Source organism: Phaethon aethereus (assembly GCF_964289735.1).
Source record: "Phaethon aethereus genome assembly, chromosome: 2".
Lineage (NCBI taxonomy): Eukaryota > Metazoa > Chordata > Aves > Phaethontiformes > Phaethontidae > Phaethon > Phaethon aethereus.
Genome location: NC_138582.1, coordinates 21264267 through 21282541, shown reverse-complemented (window position 1 = coordinate 21282541; position 18275 = coordinate 21264267). Strand labels below are relative to the sequence as shown.

General features: G+C 36.7%; 1 protein-coding gene across 1 annotated transcript in view; it reads right to left on the bottom strand.

Annotated features, from left to right (window-relative positions):
* Nucleotides 1-18275, bottom strand: part of ANGPT1 (angiopoietin 1) — a gene marked incomplete at its 5' end in the record, with an annotated part of 169969 nt that overhangs the window by 64149 nt on the left and 87545 nt on the right. The window contains one exon of the mRNA XM_081996828.1: nucleotides 13557-13789. Within this exon, the coding sequence (XP_081852954.1) occupies nucleotides 13557-13789 (233 nt within the window). The remainder of the gene's footprint in view (nucleotides 1-13556; nucleotides 13790-18275) is intronic.

The following is an 18275-nucleotide window of genomic DNA, read 5'->3' as shown; positions in this document are numbered from 1 at the left end:
GATCACCGACAGCAGATGTGATAATTTCCTATAGACTAAGCAACCCAATAACCTTCTTTTGCAGCAGTGGGTTTTATTCAGTCAACCACTGTAACCAGGAGAAGATGGCTTTCCTTGGGTGCCTCTCATCCCCCTCGCAGGAGCTGGTACTCCCACTGGAAGGAAAGCTCAGCTCCTTGTGATGGAGCTGAACTATTACAGATTGCATCACAGTAAACTAAGCATGACCAGCACAAAGTTCAGTTTTTCTTACTACATCAGACTGTAACTTGCAAGAACAGCCTGAAGTTATCAGAAAATTAATACTCAGGAATGTTACCGGTAATGTTCTTTTAGGGTAAAATATGCTTTTTCTATGGTTTACTGTTGTTTTTCTAACTTAATATTCCATACAATTTCTAAACTACTTCTACCTACTATAGCTCCAGACTGTTTTTTCTATAACATTACATAGACCTTGAATCCTTTATACATGAAGTGAAGTTCCTGAATGATGCATTGGCTCACATATGGTAGATGTGTAAATAAATTTGAAAAAAAGTAACAAGGCTCAAATAAAGTAGTTCTAAAACAAAATACATGGCCATTACATTTCTTTGTTCAACTTCAAGATCTTAATTGACTTTACATAGATTTCTAATGTTAGTTCAGCTATTTTCAAATACAAGGCTTATGCCAAAATTTTATGTACCTGAAGAAAAAGATAAGTCTATGCCAAGAAAAATAGTATATCATTTTCTAAACCTGAATGCTTAGCCAAAATTTGGAGCCCTGAAGGGTTTTTTTGACTGCCTTTTCTGGATGAATAAACTGGTGATGAAGTCATGCTCCTTTGAAGTAATGATGCCTATGTGGAAAATCCTGCTTTCCTGAACAGGAGGATTAACAAGAGAAGTAAGTTCTTCTTTCACTGCATTTCCAAAAGTCTTTTGGCTAATTTTAGCCCAATAACTTTCTCCTTGGACTACACTACCTGTGTTTCCTTAATGAATTATTACTTTTAGCTACCAGTCTTTCTTCTCTTTTTTTTTTATTTCCTCAGTGCCCTGGATGATGATTTGAGTCCAGGCAATACAGCAGGTACCATCTGTAACTGCCCAGAGCTCTATCAGATGGCTGCTCCCATGTAGAGGCAACAGCCTTGGCAATACAACTGCTCTGCGGCCCCGTGGAAGAACAGGAACCCAAATTAATGAGGTTTCTGCTAACCCAGAGGCTGTGAACTTCCAGGGCTGAGCAGCCGTTCTGCTGCTCCTACTAACAGAGTTTTAATCTTCAGTTTTCTTAGAGAGGGTTACTGGAGCTTGCAGGTGAGAGAGCTCAAACATGTAGGGCTTTTTTACCAAATAGCCAGGGAGATGCCTTAAATCATTGTTAGCTGTGTGTGCCTCTGTGTAGGGTGAGACTATTGTTCTGCTATCAGTCATGAAAATAAGTCAGTAGTGAATGTGTTTACAAGCTCCTAACAGCTATCACAGATGAAGGATGCCTGCTTTTCTGCCCAGGTTTAAAGAAACACTGACTACTAAGAATAAATATCTTCTTGAATATCTAGTAATCTAAAGTTCTCCTCTACAAAGTGAAAACATACAATATCTATCTTTTTTCCTTGCTGTATGAAAATTATCTAATCTCATCTCTACTAGAAAAAATTTAACAAATAGTATGTTTTATTTTTTTAATTGAGATTTCTGATTGTTTTTGAGAAAATGAAGTCGTTATCTCCTTGTTTTTCAAGTCTCCATCAGATATTTGGTGAATGAATAGTGCAGTTTGTCTGTAAGCAATAAAGAACGTTAAACTGCAGTTCATTATGTTGACTGAATCAATAAAATCACATTCATATTTACTAAATTATTTAAGATCTGAACTGCCATATTTGTGAAATCAGTTGAGACTGAGTTAATCACTAGAGTCTTATGTCCTTTAGTGATAACTGCCAGAAAATAAAAGGCAGCTGTTGGTTTTTTTGCAAGATAGTGACTTAGATGGACAGATATGCAGAGATTTCTGTAGTGTCTCAGTGAATTATCATATTTTAATTTTTTAATGTTTTATTTACATTAATCTAATTTTCTTATAGGACTTAGTAATTGTCATACATATCAAAAGACACTTAAAAAAATTCTTCATGCTTTTGAAGCCAGGAAGGAAAATCTCTCTATATATCTTACTGGCAAATAAAATTGACCTAAATTTTAGCTGCTCTATCAAAAGCATCCGAGGTGAAAATTTCTGTCACCAGATGAGCAGCTTCTCAAGAATCAAAACGGAGAAGGCTGCAAACTGATGGTTTTTACCTACATCTGTAGCGTTCCATGACAGGGTCACTTAAGGACTACCAACTGGCAGTTTCTGTCTCGATCTAGACTGCAAATAAATTTGCCCTGCTCTTGTCGTGGTTCCAGACACATGCTGGGGAATCCTACGCTTCTGTAAGAGAGCTCTTTCCCAGCCATTGGGGTGCAGCTGCTGTGCACCTCCACAGCTCCTGTTATGATGGCAAAAGCGCCTGGCTCATGACAAATCCAGTCAGGAACCGTTTGCTAATGTTATCAAAAGGATGTCAGTCAAATATCCCCAGTGAGGAGGCCTGGAACATGGCCCACACATCTACATATGTTCCCAGACTTGGCAGCAGGGGCCACAAACAGATCTGACAGAGAAAGGGTGAAGATTATTTTTGTTTTGAGGAGGAAAAATATGCAAAGACTTACAGCCACTCAGTTTTTGCTGACTTACAGCCGGAGGTATAGTCTGTTGTTTCAGCGGCCTAGTCTTGCATATACCAACCTACGCTTGAGAACAAACATTAAACTGCAACCTAAGAGCCGGCTGTGATGTCCAGCTGTTCCCTGCAAAAAGACAACCCTGTGACAACACAGTTGTGCCGCAAATGTTACACAAACCACAGGGAAAGGCGCAAGGCCGGAGGCCTCCTCTCCAGATAACCGCAGTGTTGCCTACAGACGAAAATGATAACCACGCAAGAGCGCATGTGTGTCCCTGCACATTGCAGTCCCTTGTCATTGATAAAATATCAGGAACTTTTTATGCATCTAGCTAGTTAAGTAAAAGTTTTAAATGTGAACTAATATGCACTTTGTACCCAACTCTAAATTTTATAAAGACAAAACGTCACCACTTGATTCAAAACTTTCTCCAATGTCAACTTTATTTCTTCCTGTATTAATACTATGTTTTATTTTCGTCTCCACATCATCTTCATTAAAAAAAAAGGTGGGGATATTAATATGAAAGCTGCTTCTGGATGCCTTGGAGTCCAGCAGTCTTCTCAGATAGGTCATTGTTTGTGCAATGTTTGTTTATCAGGGAGGTGAGAGAAAGTTTAGGACTGAAGTTTGAACATATAATTCCTTCCAGCAAAGTATACATTCACCAAAATGCTTTTCAAAGTAATTTATTTGTGAGATTGCTCTGAGTCTGACAAAAAGAGCTGGCCAAAGGCAAATTGGGAAAAACAAAGTTCATTTTGACATACTGGAATAAAATATTTCTGTTCTTGGAACTATTGCTTCATAATCAAGTTTATAGATTATAAATTTGTAGATTCTAGTTTATAAAACTTTACTGTCAAGGCTCCAATTAATCTCAGATGAAGTTATTAAAGTGGCTGTACCAGGTTACATTGCAGCTTCAGCCTTTCCAGTGTCCCATCTGCAGCATCAGAGGCCCTACAGGTCATGGGACTTCCTCACCAGACTAGATCTTTTAACCCTCACTGCCCTTCTGTTTTCTTCTTTACTTGTGCCCTCATAATTATTTTCTCCTTATTTTCTTTTTCCTTTAGGCCTTTCCTTCCCCAGGAGGACCCTAAGGTTTTGCAAGGGCTGGGCTAACACCTGACCCAAAAGAGTCTTCAATAGGAACAGATGTCCAAAACAAATGGCTGAAGAACAGCATAAGAGCAGGCAAGTATATCCAGGAATTTACAGCATAGGTGCTTCCTCTGCCAGATATAATATCTTTATACATAATAGTCTTTGAAAGAATTTTCTTCCATGAATATCTCCATCTGGCTTTTGAAGCCACATGAATTTTAATCATTCCTCATACCAAGGAACTCCATGCATGTACCATGCAAATGACAATCTCCCATTGTTTGCTTTTAAGGAGTATTTTTCAGCTGGTAACCCTTCATTCTTGGCTGAAAGTATCAGTAATTCTGAAACCATGCTCTACAAGACACCTACAATTTCTTCTGCATTCTTCTTCTATTATCTTTTACACTGCCTGAAGTATCTCTGATGTACTTAAAAGAATGCTATTTCACATCTTTGATCATCTGTGTTTGTAGCTTTTTCCGTCTTTTTTTTTTGTTTTGGTTCTTTTTTTTTTTTTGAGATGTGGGGTCCAATATTTTATACAGTGTTTGAGCACATCATGAGTTATACTGTGGTACATTTTTTTCTGATTTCCTTTCTGTTCCTTTATAGTAATTTATAAAATACTATATTTGTTTCAACCATTAATAGGTAAGTAGCACCTCCCATGTCTTTCATTCAGGGTTTCCTTGGGAGCTTACCTTGAACTTACATGGATATTTTAGAAGGTGGGAAAAATAAAGAACTCTAGAATTCCTTCCTCAGGCTTGCACATCTGCTGAATGATTAAAATGGAAAATGCTGGCCTTCATTTAAGTGTTCAGAGTTTATGGCATGATAAGTAAACATATATATATACACACACACATTTTTAATGTCTAAAGGAGCACTTAGTCATAACCCAAAACACAGTGTAATGGCAGAGTGTCACTTAAAAGGAGTGGTGCTGCTCTTCTCATTTTTGCTTGTTGTAGACTCTATCCATAGCCACAGAATGAATCAGCTAATAGATCTCGCAGAAAGTGTTTTGGTTTGGCGGCGGGAGGACTGTTGGGGGGAAGCAGGCTTGGGGGTTTTGTTTGCTTGCTTGGTTGTTTTGATGTTGTTTTGTTTTGTTTCTTTGTTCTACAGGATTATTATTCCACTTGGAGCAGCTCAGAGATCTAACTCATCCCGTGACTAGACTGGATGGAGAAGTGGAAGGATTTCGTTTCCAAGGAGCAATAACGAAAGCAAAAATCAACCCTTTTTCCATCAACCCATAGCCCTTCTTGGCTGCACGCATACCATTTACTGCATGTGGGAGGCTCAAATGGATGTGCAAACCTCTCTTCAGTATAATCCAGCATAACTACCAGGCCATGCTGAAATGCTGTTAGTAGGGTTACATCGATTTCACCAGTTTAGGAGCTAGTCCAGTCTCAGATTCATTAGGAACACTAAGGTTCTACATACAAGAATTTCAGATCCATATTTTTAAAGTGGGGAGGAAAGAGAAAAGGTGTAGCCAACTAGGTGCCTCACATTAACATTTAAAGAAATATTTTAGCAGCTAACAGAATATTACTTTTCCCTCTCCACACACCCTCAAAGAATCTGAAGTAAGAAAGGCAAACAATTGCATAGCAAGAGCACTCAAGCTATTCAGCCACTTATTAAAATAATCATTTAAAGCAGAATTTCCCTCCTGTAGTGCTGCAGGAATTGACTCAGTCTTGGAAAACGATGTTAACGCTATGAGCTTTCACCCTCTCCAGGGCATAATTATTTACTACCTAATAAATTATCAACAGTTATCAAGTTTGTTTCCCAATAAATCCAGCCTTAGTGACTGGTAACAACAATAATACTTCGATTCACTGTACATTTGAAAGACATCACTTAAGAATACCATAAAGTGGTCCTCATTAGTGAGCTGAAATAGAATGCCTTATGGCCCATTTACAAAGCGATAAAGACACTTAATTATCCAGCTGCAATATAGTTCCTTAATAGTTTCTGCCTGAGACAGCAATTTTGTGAGTAACTAGCCATTCACTGAGGGATGAGAACTAAAGAAGTCTTTCACAAACTGCTACAAGAGAGATTAAGCCACTGGCTTTGTTTAATATTTCTAGTGTCCGTATTTCTTTAATTGATTTATATTTTTCCACACAGGCACCCTGACGTGCATTTAGTGTTTCAAGCTGAAGGACTGTATGCATACAAAGAAATTTTTCACTAACAAGCCATTTGGGTGACACCAGCAGTGTTGTTAGCTGGTTTATATAGACTGCTATCCCCTGTAATATCTTTGGTGTGAGTGAATAATACCATTTTAACAAAGCAGAGTGAAGAGGGATTTGGCACTGACATGTACTGTAGGAATGAGTGTCAGTAATTGATTTCAATACTAACAATCAAGAATTTAAATGTAAAAATAGGTTCATAAAATAATTTTTCAGTACTAATAAATATTGACGTCCTGCTGTGACCATCAACAAGTAAATAGGGATAAAATATGGGAATTCCCAATTCTATTTTGAAGAGTTTAAATATTTTCCCACTGGCATAGCTTTCAAATGCTGCACATTCACATTGATTTATTTCAGTACTGAATCTCTATTAAACCACAGCCTGTCTTGATCCTGCCTAATACACTTTGTTGGATTTTATTATACAGCATAACTTGGAAATTAAGGTATTCTTGCTAAGCAAGGTATAAAAATACTTTTATTTCTCAATTGTGATGATTTGGAATTAATATTGTTAGTTATTTAGTTTTAGAAAGCAAGAATATAGAATTAATTTCTTCCAAGGTACATACTGGTCATATAAATAACAGCACTAATATCATCATCCTTTAACAGATAATATGGAGAAAAGAGGTACTTGCAGATGCAATTCAGCTCATCCTAAAACAACTCACTTGACAAAAATGCCTTTGTTGACTCTAAAGGAGGTCCAGACCAGGGCTCTACATGTACACTGGAAATGTTAGGTGAGCCACGTGAGGCTGACCCCCAAAAACTCTTACTTGAGCTTTCTGAGCATCTCTGAAAAATGCCTATCACTACAGAGAAAGTCTCCAAAGGAAACAGGAAATCTACAGCATCTGGACAGAAAAAACAAGAAACACAAAATAAAGCTGGTGCTAATATGTATGTTTAACGGAACGTCTACACAGCTGTACAAAGACAACCAGGCCTCTGACTGCAACCTTGTAGCACTTTCCACCTCTGTGGGTCCGTGTGGATCCAGCTATAGTAAGAGTAAGGGTACCCTCTTCCATGACACTAAGTGCAAAATTAAGATTCAGTTTCCCCCCAGATTTCAAACTATAAATAAAGACATAAATAAAGATCAAAAAGTGGAATGCATCTTTATAATAGTGAGCATTGTGAATTGCAGGTGGACGTTTTCTGACAGCGATCTTCTGATGTCTTTTTAAATTAAAGAATCACAAAATCACAGAATCACAGAATCATTAAGGTTGGAAAAGACCTTTAAGATCATCAAGTCCAACCATCAACCCAACACCATCATGCCCACTAATCCATGTCCTGAAGTGCCCCTACACGTTTTCTGAACACCTCCCGTGATGGTGACTCCACCTCCTCCCTGGGCAGCCTGTTCCAATCTTTGACCACTTTCTCAATAAAGAATTTTTTTCTAATATCCAGTTTAAACCTCCCTCCTTTTCCACTGGGCAGCTCTCCAGCCACTCCTCCCCAAGCCTTGCATGGGGTTGTTGTGGCTGAAGTGCGGGACCTGGCACTTGGCCTTATTAAACCTCATACAAGTGACCTTGGAATTATTCTCTCCATGCACAGAAAAAATGACCAAGAATTGTATCATACAACCTTACTCTTCTACGCTGCTGTCTGAAATATATTAGACCTAAATGTCCTCGTTATTGTATTCCAATACATGGCTGAATATATGTGATATAGAAATTTTGTCTTGCTGAACACAGTCCAAACATTAAGATTTAAAATTACCTTTCAGAACACCTGAATCTGTTATTCTTTCCTGGGATTCCCACTGAGATTTTTTATTTTTTTAAATACTGGCTTGTATTATATAAGGTGTCTTTGAAGTCTTTTTAATGAAGTAGGCCAGCATCACTGCTGGGGTAATTCTGCTTATGTCAATGGAGTTGCCCCTGTGCCTGTAACCTTCGGGTCATTTCTTTGAAGTTCTCATTCTCTTCTGACTCTCTTTACTTCAGCATAAATTTTAACGTCATAACAATTGTGGTCTAAGAAGTGGAATAGACTACTTACTATTTAATGTTTTGAATAAATTAATTGCTGTGCTTTCTAAAGGAATGAACTCCAGTCGAATAAACTTTTGGACATATTTACTTTACTTGCATAATTTTCTGAAATATGAAAACTACCCATAACCCAGGAGATTTGTACCTTTTCAGAAATGCCAGACCCACTAACCACTTTATTTACTTAATGAGCTCAATAGGCACTTCTGGGGAGGTAAATTCCTAGCATATATGTGTATTATTTTGAGAATAATTAAGCTTAGTTTCTTGTCAGCATTCAAGAGGAAGCTAATGCTTCATTGCTCTCCTACTAGGAGGTCACAAAACCAGACATTCATGACAAAACTTTCTCTACTGTTTCATTAGTCCATTAGAACTATACAAACTTAGATGAAACATTTTAACAAGGTACATTATTATGCAGTCTGACAGACAACATAAAAAAACAGGAAGAGGAAAATAAGTTTATGGTTAAATATACTTTCCCATTGAAGTTTTACATTCCCTTAACCTGTGGATAGGAGTACCTTGGCAGCTATCCTAAGTCACGTCAATTAATGTTAACACAATAGACACTCTAGATCTATTTTCTTCTACTGAAAAAAAAAATTAAAAAAGGACAATGTATTTGAAAATTTATGTGACCCTTGACTGGGCACATTTTGTGATATTTGGCTTGTAACATAATTTCCCACTGGACCAATACAATTTTTTAATTAGTTGGTTTGAACTTGTATACACTTTGATGATTATATTATCTATTGCTTAACATAATTTGTAGTGTATTCTTTGTATTTTTCTTTTTGAGTAATATTTGTATGACTCTCTACTTTGCACTACATATGCTTTTAATAAATAATTTTTCTGATGTGAAAGCTAGAAAGTCTGTCACTGAACTATAGATTTATTGTTTGACAGTGACAGTAATCCATCCTCAGAAAAATAACATTCAAAGTAGTATAAGGAATGAACTGTTTAAAGAAAACAATAATCACAAAATCTTTGATGACCTTTGCAAAGAATGATGTGATCTCTATCCAGCTCTTATCTTCTACAGGTGAAGGACTTCTATAATCTTGAAGATAGTTGTGCAATATCTCTTTGACGATTAATTAAGATTTCACCTTAATGTTTCTATTTCTCTGTTTTTTGGTTGGGGAAAGTTAAAAGTTTCAGGCATTTAGCTATTTTTTGCTTTGGAGATTACTTAATCCATAAACAATTACTTAAAATTTTCACCATACTAAACAATTATTTCAATTGGAAGGCTAGTGTCTGACAGTGCTGCTTTTTTAGGTTTTCTACTTTAGAAATTTGTTGGAAGCCACTGCCAAGATTGTTGCCCTTCCCTAAAAAATGTATAAACAATGTGACAAATCTATTTATGTGAGTCTCCATGGTATCCTGCATATATTTGACTCTCTATAGGTTTTGTGACCTATTAGAGTGTCTATTTTAAGGATTACATGCAACTGAAATCCTAGAATAGCTCACAGTGGGAGAGAGGTGGGTGGCATTTTGGAAACCAAACTCACAAATATTTCCAAGTTTTCCAGGTGGCCCCCATCACAAAACTGGTCTGTACCAAAATTGACACTGAAAGTGGGATCTGGATTTTGTATTTAGGTCCATCTGTAATTTAAAAAAGCATCATTTTTTGTGGTTTTTACTTTTTTCACTCTTCCTCATTTGCCTTTATATCCTTCAGAAATTCTCCTAGAGGTTGTCTAAACCAAAACAAATTTCTTAGGGTTGTTATCCAGTACTAGGGACTATGTTAGCTAAGCTTCTCAGAGTGTAAAACTAAACAAAGGCAGTTTCTGTTCAGCCCTGTATTTCTACACTGTTCAGCTATATTATTCACAGGCTCCTAGCAGGCAAACTTCTGAAAGTTTCCCAACTTATTTAAAGTAATCTAAAATTAAATCTTCTGGTATGATTATGTCATTACTGGAGGAAATGTATCTCATGTCTTGTAATCAAAAAACAATGGTTATCACCAGCTTGATTTCAAATGAGGTTGCTTAGATGTATTAGTAATAGTAGTAGTATTTTATAAAAAATAGTTTTTAAATTACCAATTTCAGTTTCACAAATTGGAAAATCCCGAAGACTACGACTTATGCAAGGAATTACACAATTTTCCCATCTGTGCCTTATCTTGCGGGAGATTTTGATACTGATAATAGTTTTTAAAATACATACACATACATGTAATATAAAATATATTAACTTACATTTTTAATTTATGGTTGAAAATCCAACAAAGGTACTTAAAGCTGTTCTCAAAATATCACAGGGTTTAAACATTGCAGTTCCTCTCAACTCCTGTGTTCATCATTAAAAAGTTACTCATCTTTGACAATATGGCCCTCTAGACTCGATGCTTCTCTTAGGTTGTGCTTCCTTTCACAGATGAGTGTCCCAAGCTAAAAGCCTGAAGTTTTTAAGTGGACCCATCTTTTGCTAGCTCTTCAGTTTTCTAATAATTCAAAAATCTTTGTCAATCTCAATGATATCTAGCAACTTTTACTTAACTTAGTCAAGTACTGTCTTTTACCAATGGAAAATATCTCTCAATGTTACTGGCTCTTCTTTTTCTCCCTACCATTAGTTATTTTGTATACTTCCATAACACCTTCCCACATACCTTCTTTCTCATCTAATAGTTCTGTATATTACAGCTCTCTTTTCATATGGAAATTGCTCCAGGTCTCTAATTATTTCCACTGTCCTATTCTTTTCTGGACGATTTTCCATTTCTGCTATATCCCTTATGAAATTAGATGACTGAGATTTACCAAAGTATAAGTCAGAATGGGTGTCATTGATTTATGTATCATATTTTATTATCCTCTGTCTTCCAATAAACACCACTTCTCACGGCATATTTTATGTTTTGAACATTAGTGCACACAGAAAGACTGGTGTTAAGACTATCTAAACTTCATATTTTTGTGTGAATTTACAGTAGCTCCAGTTGTACTTCCCAGCATGCTTTCCATCTTCAACATATATTTGCACAGAATGAAGCTGGTATGAATTTTTGGTACAACCAGATTCTTTAATATTCAACCTTCATTAGAGGGGTCTTGTGCTCCAGGATAATACTATTATTTTAACTTAAGCTCTCTGGCTCTTTTTTCAGCTGTGAATGTACTTACCAAAAATGTTGGTCAGCTGGACTTAAACAGAGAGTAGGTGGAAATATTTCTGCAATTGTTTCTCTTTAAATTATCCTCTTTAAATAAAAAAGGTACCCAAGGAAAATTCTGAACATGTTAATACACAAAAGGTAATGGAGTCCAAAATCAAGGACTTGAGTTAGGTTATTAAAATTGTATTTAGGCATTTAATTTTTGTCTCCACGGGTCCTCAGATGAAAAAAAATTGCTGAAAATTCAGGTTTTCAGGCACCTGAACTTGTACCCAGGAGCCCAATTTTAAACATCCACTTCTGTAATTCTCACTCAAAGTTTTTATAAAAAACAGCTGAGGGAACTAAGTTTAGGAAAAATGTTGGTTTGTTTGGGTTTTTTTCTTTGAATCAAATTCAAAATTATTAGAAAATCTGTTTCTAACCTTAAAAAGAACTTGTAGTATATCTCTGTATGAGAATAATATATCTTTCATTTTGTTATTAATTTTAAAGTACTCCTGAGCTCTATTAGAACACTCTGAACACAGTTTTGCCAGGTTTCTTTGCCAAAAGACCATAAAACATAATAAAGGATTTGCATTGCATCACAATGTTTCTCTACTGATATGAGAACAGCCTACTATGAAGGATGTTATTTAATTCAAAATGCTCGGGAACTATATAACAGAGGAAGCAGAAGGGAACATTTAGAATGAACATGAGGGGAAAAAAATGTTTTTTAAAAAAATGTAGTCTATCAACATGGGCCCGAGCATGCAACACTTCCAAAAGAAGAGATGTAATCCTCATCACTGGAGCAGTTCAGTTTTAAGCCACACAAGTTGCATGGGAATATATAGTAGAGAGCAAACCCACACTGCCTTGAGCTAAATAGTTTGAATGATCTAATATGTCCTTCTGCCTCTTAAGCAGGGTATTAAATAACAATGCAGGTGACAAGGTTTTGACTGGGGATGCAGTTGTTTTTTGGGGGTTTTGTTTGTTTTTTGCTTTTTGGCTTTTAGATAATTTATGGCACTTAGAGGTCTAGAATGACAATGAATAAATATTCCAGGCTCTTTGGACTGCTGGTACTTAACCTCGCACAGACCTCTTTCATCCATGCTTCCACACTCACTGAGTGACTGGCACAGTGCACACATCTACAGTTTCTCTCTACCCTGTACCCTTTCTCATAAGGCTTTTGGTAGCTTCTTCCCAGATGGATATTATTTTCTTTCCTCAACTTTACTACCCCAGTAATTTTAACCCTCTGCATGCCATAGCAGGCACAGCTGTTAATCCCCTTTTAGCTGTTATTCTCAGCATATGCATTTTCTCTCATATTGTCCCTTACGTTTCTTCTTCCCTCTCTTCTATATGACTTCGTCTTGTATTTCGTAGTTGGTAATTTGTTCTTTCCAGTGTCACATTTCCATCCTTTACAGTAGTCTCCATTCACCCATCTCCCTTGACTAGTTCTGATGAATGGAATTTCTTTTGAGAGACATTCTGCAATGTCTTTAGTATTTGAAAATTGACATCCTACCTGAATTTTTTCGCAGTCTCTGTAAGAAACCTGTTTACTAAGATGGGCAGACTTGAGCAGAATTGTCCCATAGTCTTTGTCAACATCTTCTTTCAAAGGATGTTATTTCTATCTTTTGTGTTTGTGGTGTGCCTAATGCACCCAGAAACAAACAAACAAACAAACAAAATCCAGCATGACAGAAGGAAGAAAAATGATCCCTTATTATAAATAAAATCTCACTCAAGAGAAGAGATTAATCTTTTGGATGTCTACAGCAACATAGGTGCTTATATCCAAGTTCATCAACATTATAACCCATACATATATGTACAAAGGTCTGGGTTACTTTCCTTCGTTTCGGAACAGTACCCTGTTCTCTCCATTGTTTGTAAAGGAATTCTAGAATAAATTAGGTATAGGCATCTATAAAGTTAACATCCACAGTCGGTTAAATTACTCCCAGCAGGAGGAGAGAAATGCTCAGAGGAACAAATCAGTATTGCTAATGTGAAGTCTGTGGAATTATGGCCTACATTAGCTATGGTCAAGGTGTTAACAACTCAATAAATTTAAATAAATTTAAAATGGCCATACATGGCTTGGCCTCAGAACTGTCTAAATCTTATTTGATTTGTGGGTTCTCATCAGGTGTTTTGTCCTCAATTATAATGTCCTTTTCTTTCTTGGAATAAGCTCATTAAGTTCTGCCTTTCCAAAAATTCAGGATTTATTTCAGAAAAAATTTCCTAGTACTTCAGATGTTTTCTAATACTACTTTCTTACCTCCTTCCTTGGAACACAGAGTGATCAGAGTGTGAACTGTATCCATCAATTCAAGCTGCTGTTTCTGCAGGATGCTGTTATTGCTTGTTGCCTTGTTTAACTGCTTCTCTAGTTCCTGGATTATGTAGCTTTGCCGTGTGACCAAGCTTTGTAGGTTCTCTTTTTCCTCCTTCAAAGTGTCCAGCTCCTCTTTATGCCTTTCTTCCATTTCTAAAATTCTATGCTCAAGTATACTGAAATGAAATAAAAAAATAAGTAGATATTTTTTCATGTCAATATATTTATTAATGCAGGAAACAAAACTATTTTATTTTTCACTATAGAATTCAGTACATAAGTAATTTATTCTAAAAAGGTCACATCTAGTAATTCAGCCCATTGATTTCCTCTATCAAGCAGCCAAATATAACTTCTCTCTAAAGCTCTACTTTGTGATGTCTGCATGCTATAGTGCTTAAAGTGCATGGAACTGCATATCTAGCTGTTACACCCATCCAAGTGCATGAGCATAGGGCCAATAACACATTTGTATACAGAAGTTCAGGCAGAAAAGCCTGAGCTAGGCAACGAAGGGAGAAGAGAAGGGCATTGAAGAGGATATCACTGGTAGTATGGATGGGTCAATATAAGAGATAAAAAGGCGTAAGGAAGAGTTTGTGAATGGCCTTACCACTGAATGGAAGATAAGCATTAGGAGCTATGGAGTACCACCACGGGATATGGAACCCATAATAAAAGTACCATTTGATGTGATCCCTGAAGCTGGGAAAGCAATTGTGCACCAGATGAGTGGTATCTGCTTTCACAATAAGAATATTACAGTTGCCCCAGAAGATAAATCAGAAGTTTGCATTTTAAGGTAGGATTCCCTTGTTTTTCTTGAGTCCACATAGAAATTCTGCCCGCCCCCCCCCCCCCCCCCCTTTCCTGGTTCAACAAAAGGCTCCTCAGACAGAAAACTGTTGGGCAGCATACTATGGGACCTGCTTACATCAACTTTTATAAATAATTTTACACATGTATGGAAACACTTTCTCCTGACTAATATTATTTTTCTAGTACTCTCTCTATCCTGAGTCGGAAGTGTACAATTTACAAAGATCAAAGGCACGTCAGATTATATTTAGAAGAATAGAGGAGTTGTAGACATAAAGGACAGCTAATATCTGTCAACAGTGAATAGGAACTTTTTTCAGGCCAGTGCTTTGATGCTGTGGTGGGAGTTTAGCAGAAAGATTTTATTACTATTAGATAAAGAAATTAATTCAATCCCTCTGCTACTTTCTGTTCAGTCATTCTGCTGTATACACCAAAAGAGGTGTTCCTCGTGCCCATAAACTAACTGGTGGTTACAAACTTGCCAACAAACTGTTTCTTGTTGAAGTCAGTTTTAGTTTTTATTTATTTGCCTCTCCCCCCACCTTTGTTTTTACTTCTGGATAATAGATCAGTGGCAAAATGCCTGCATAATTTCAGGTTATTTAACCTAACTGAAGAATGTAATAAAATCCATATGGAGTTGTTTCTACTAGATATCACGGAGCCTTAATATGAGCTGTTACAAATGATAACAATGCAAAGATTAAATTCAGGCCCTGGATTTGCTGTACAAGCTAGAGTAATATAAAACTTTTTTTCTTTCTTTTTTAAATAAAAAAAACAAACAGCAAATCTCTTTCTGAAATGTTATAAATGTGAGACTTACTTACAAAGTTACTGAATATACTTTGTCATATCAACCTATCTAGTTCTGTGAAAACCAGAAGGATCTGGGTAAACGGCAGGGGACGGGGGGGTGAAGATGGGAAAGGAAAACACATTTTTGTGGGGTCCCAACCTCAAAGGAGGACATGATTTCTTATTCTAAAAGGCTCACTAATTAGTAATGAAAGCATAAGAAGGTTCAGTGGATTGAAATCAGATGATAGAAAGTTTCAATCTTAAACAAAGTATGGATTTTGAAGCCAAAGCCAATAAAATATTGTAACACCTTATCAGACCTGCAACTGATTTTTTCTGTAATTTGAACTCTAACATTAAACATGATGCCTTTATGCTCTACAGTCATATGGATATTTTAGAGAATATTTATGTGGAAGTCTTTGTGCTTTCACAGAATCACAGAATCACAGAATCACTAGGTTGGAAAGGACCTTTAAGATCATCAAGTCCAACCATTAATCCAGTGCCACCATGTCCCCTAAACCATGTCCTGAAGCGCCACATCCACACGTTTTTTGAACACTTCCAGAGATGGTGACTCCACCACCTCCCTGCGCAGCCTGTTCCAATGCCTGACCACCCTCTCAGTGAAGAAATTTTTCCTAATATCCAATCTAAACCTCCCCTGGCGCAACTTGAGGCCATTTCCTCTCGTCCTATCACTAGTTACTTGGGAGAAGAGACCAACACCCTCGTCGCCACAACCCCCTTTCAGGTAGTTGTAGAGAGCGATAAGGTCTCCTCTCAGCCTCCTCTTCTCCAGACTAAACAACCCCAGTTCCCTCAGCCGCTCCTCATAAGACTTGTGCTCCAGACCCCTCACCAGCTTCGTTGCCCTTCTCTGGACACGCTCCAGCACCTCAACATCCTTCTTGTAGTGAGGGGCCCAAAACTGAACAAAGTATTCAAGGTGCGGCCTTACCAGTGCCGAGTACAGGGGCACGATCACTTCCCTACTCCTGCTGGCAGAAGGTCAGACTAATTAGTTTGGTTAGGCGGAATTGGTTGAAAATGCTCTGATGGAACTGTTTTTAGTCATAAAGTACTGTTCAACAAAATAAAAAAATGTTCTATGAGAATTTAGTCAGTTCTCTCCACTTTTTCATGGAAATTATTGAAATGTTCGTTTTGACTCTAGGCTTTAACCTTTCTGATAGACTATAAGTTATATCAATGCACTTTGGATAGGAACAAGGTGGGCTCTGGGCACAGTCTGTGATAGAATGGGTGCTAGGCATGGCCACATCCCAGTCTGACATCTTACAGTCCATCGAAAATATTGTATATTGTCAATGTATGAGAAGATGCCATTCTTGAAACCAGAATATTGCTTTATAGTTAAATGGTAAAGACAAAAAAAGTTCCCTTTATCTTTGTCCACATCCTAGTCGAGTACATGGCATTCTCCTAATTCCACAACAACCTATGTGCATGTACATACCTAAATGATTTTCATATCTGAATGATTTCATGTAAAAGAAGGAGTCTTTTACAGCCATAATTTGTGCATTGCATTATTTGCTTTCCACTGTAGCCTAAGACCATAGTAAATGAACCTATGGTGATGACAGTCTTACTTGTAGCAGCACTGGCCATGTCAAGCAAGAAGAATGTTTAGAGCTTCCCAGTTTGGCATCTACAGAGAAAGACAGCAAGCAGATGTTTTACAGCTTTAGTAATAATACATCCTAATATTTATGAGTACTGTGTCAACATGTGGTAGAAAGATGGGAGTGTCACAGCACTTGGTTCCTTTACATTTTTCTATATAGATTAAAAGTCCTGTTATTATAAATTACAAAACTAAGCTATTTTAAGGAATGCATAAGCATTTATGTAATGATCTTTCTATATCCATAAATCTACAACAGATAAGAATAAGTCCTGAGGATAGGACCACTCCCTATATTCCTGGGAGAAATCCAAAACATTCATTGTGTTTTACTAAGAAACAATGGGAAACCTTTGGTCAAAACTCCAAACGAACAAAAGCAAAAACTTCACATAGATTGTGGATTTCTGCACTGGCCTGCTCCAAAAGGAAGAAATCCTTAAACAGCATGAGAAATTCTGCTGTTATGACCTTTGACTCCAGTGTGGCCATAATTTTTCATTTGTATCGTTACATTCCTATTTATTATAGCTCATTTAAATTAAAAAAAAAGTGCTAGAAACCTCATCAAAAAATCTTGAAACAGGTTGAAACCAATTGCAAAGATACTTAGATTTTATTTTTCTAACAGTTGTGAGACTGCTCTGTTCTCTCTTTTCCCTTGTGACATCAGACAATTTCTAATAGACAAATACCATGAAGAAATAACTTTGCTGCTTGTGTTTGGTAAAGATATTTGCTCAATTTTTTAAAGAAGTATTGTGAAGACAGAGTTAAAATGAAAAGATTTCAACTAGTTTTCGTTAATGAGTATTGCTGACATAAACTATTAGAGAAAACCAAAAGAAGGCTATCTCTATGCCAATTAATCCAACAATCTGCAAAGGCTGACTGAAATTGTTATATAACATTCTTTTATAACATTTTCTAATAAAATATTACAGGTGTGATGTAATGACTGGCTCCTTTTTACAGTGTTTACTGTATGTTTCCTATACATTTCAAATTCCTATAAATTTCCTGTACGTTTGAAATTCCTATATGTTTGAAAACATTACTGACCTAGACAGATGAAGCAGTCATGGGAACTACCATACTCACAATAAAAATACATCACCGTTCACTAGAAACATCACATATATATACATATATATACACACTTACACATATGCACGTGTATTTTTTAGAATTTCAGCCTTCAATTTGAGGAAACAAATCAGGCATTTGTGGAACAGCATGAAGTTGTGAAGAAACAAATGTTGTTAACATGGACACACAACCCCAAACCCAGATAAACCTGGTTTTCCTAAAGTTTAACCACATTCAATGTCTAACCTACTGATCTTGGCAAGGCTAGGAATCTATTTTCAACCATACAAACGATG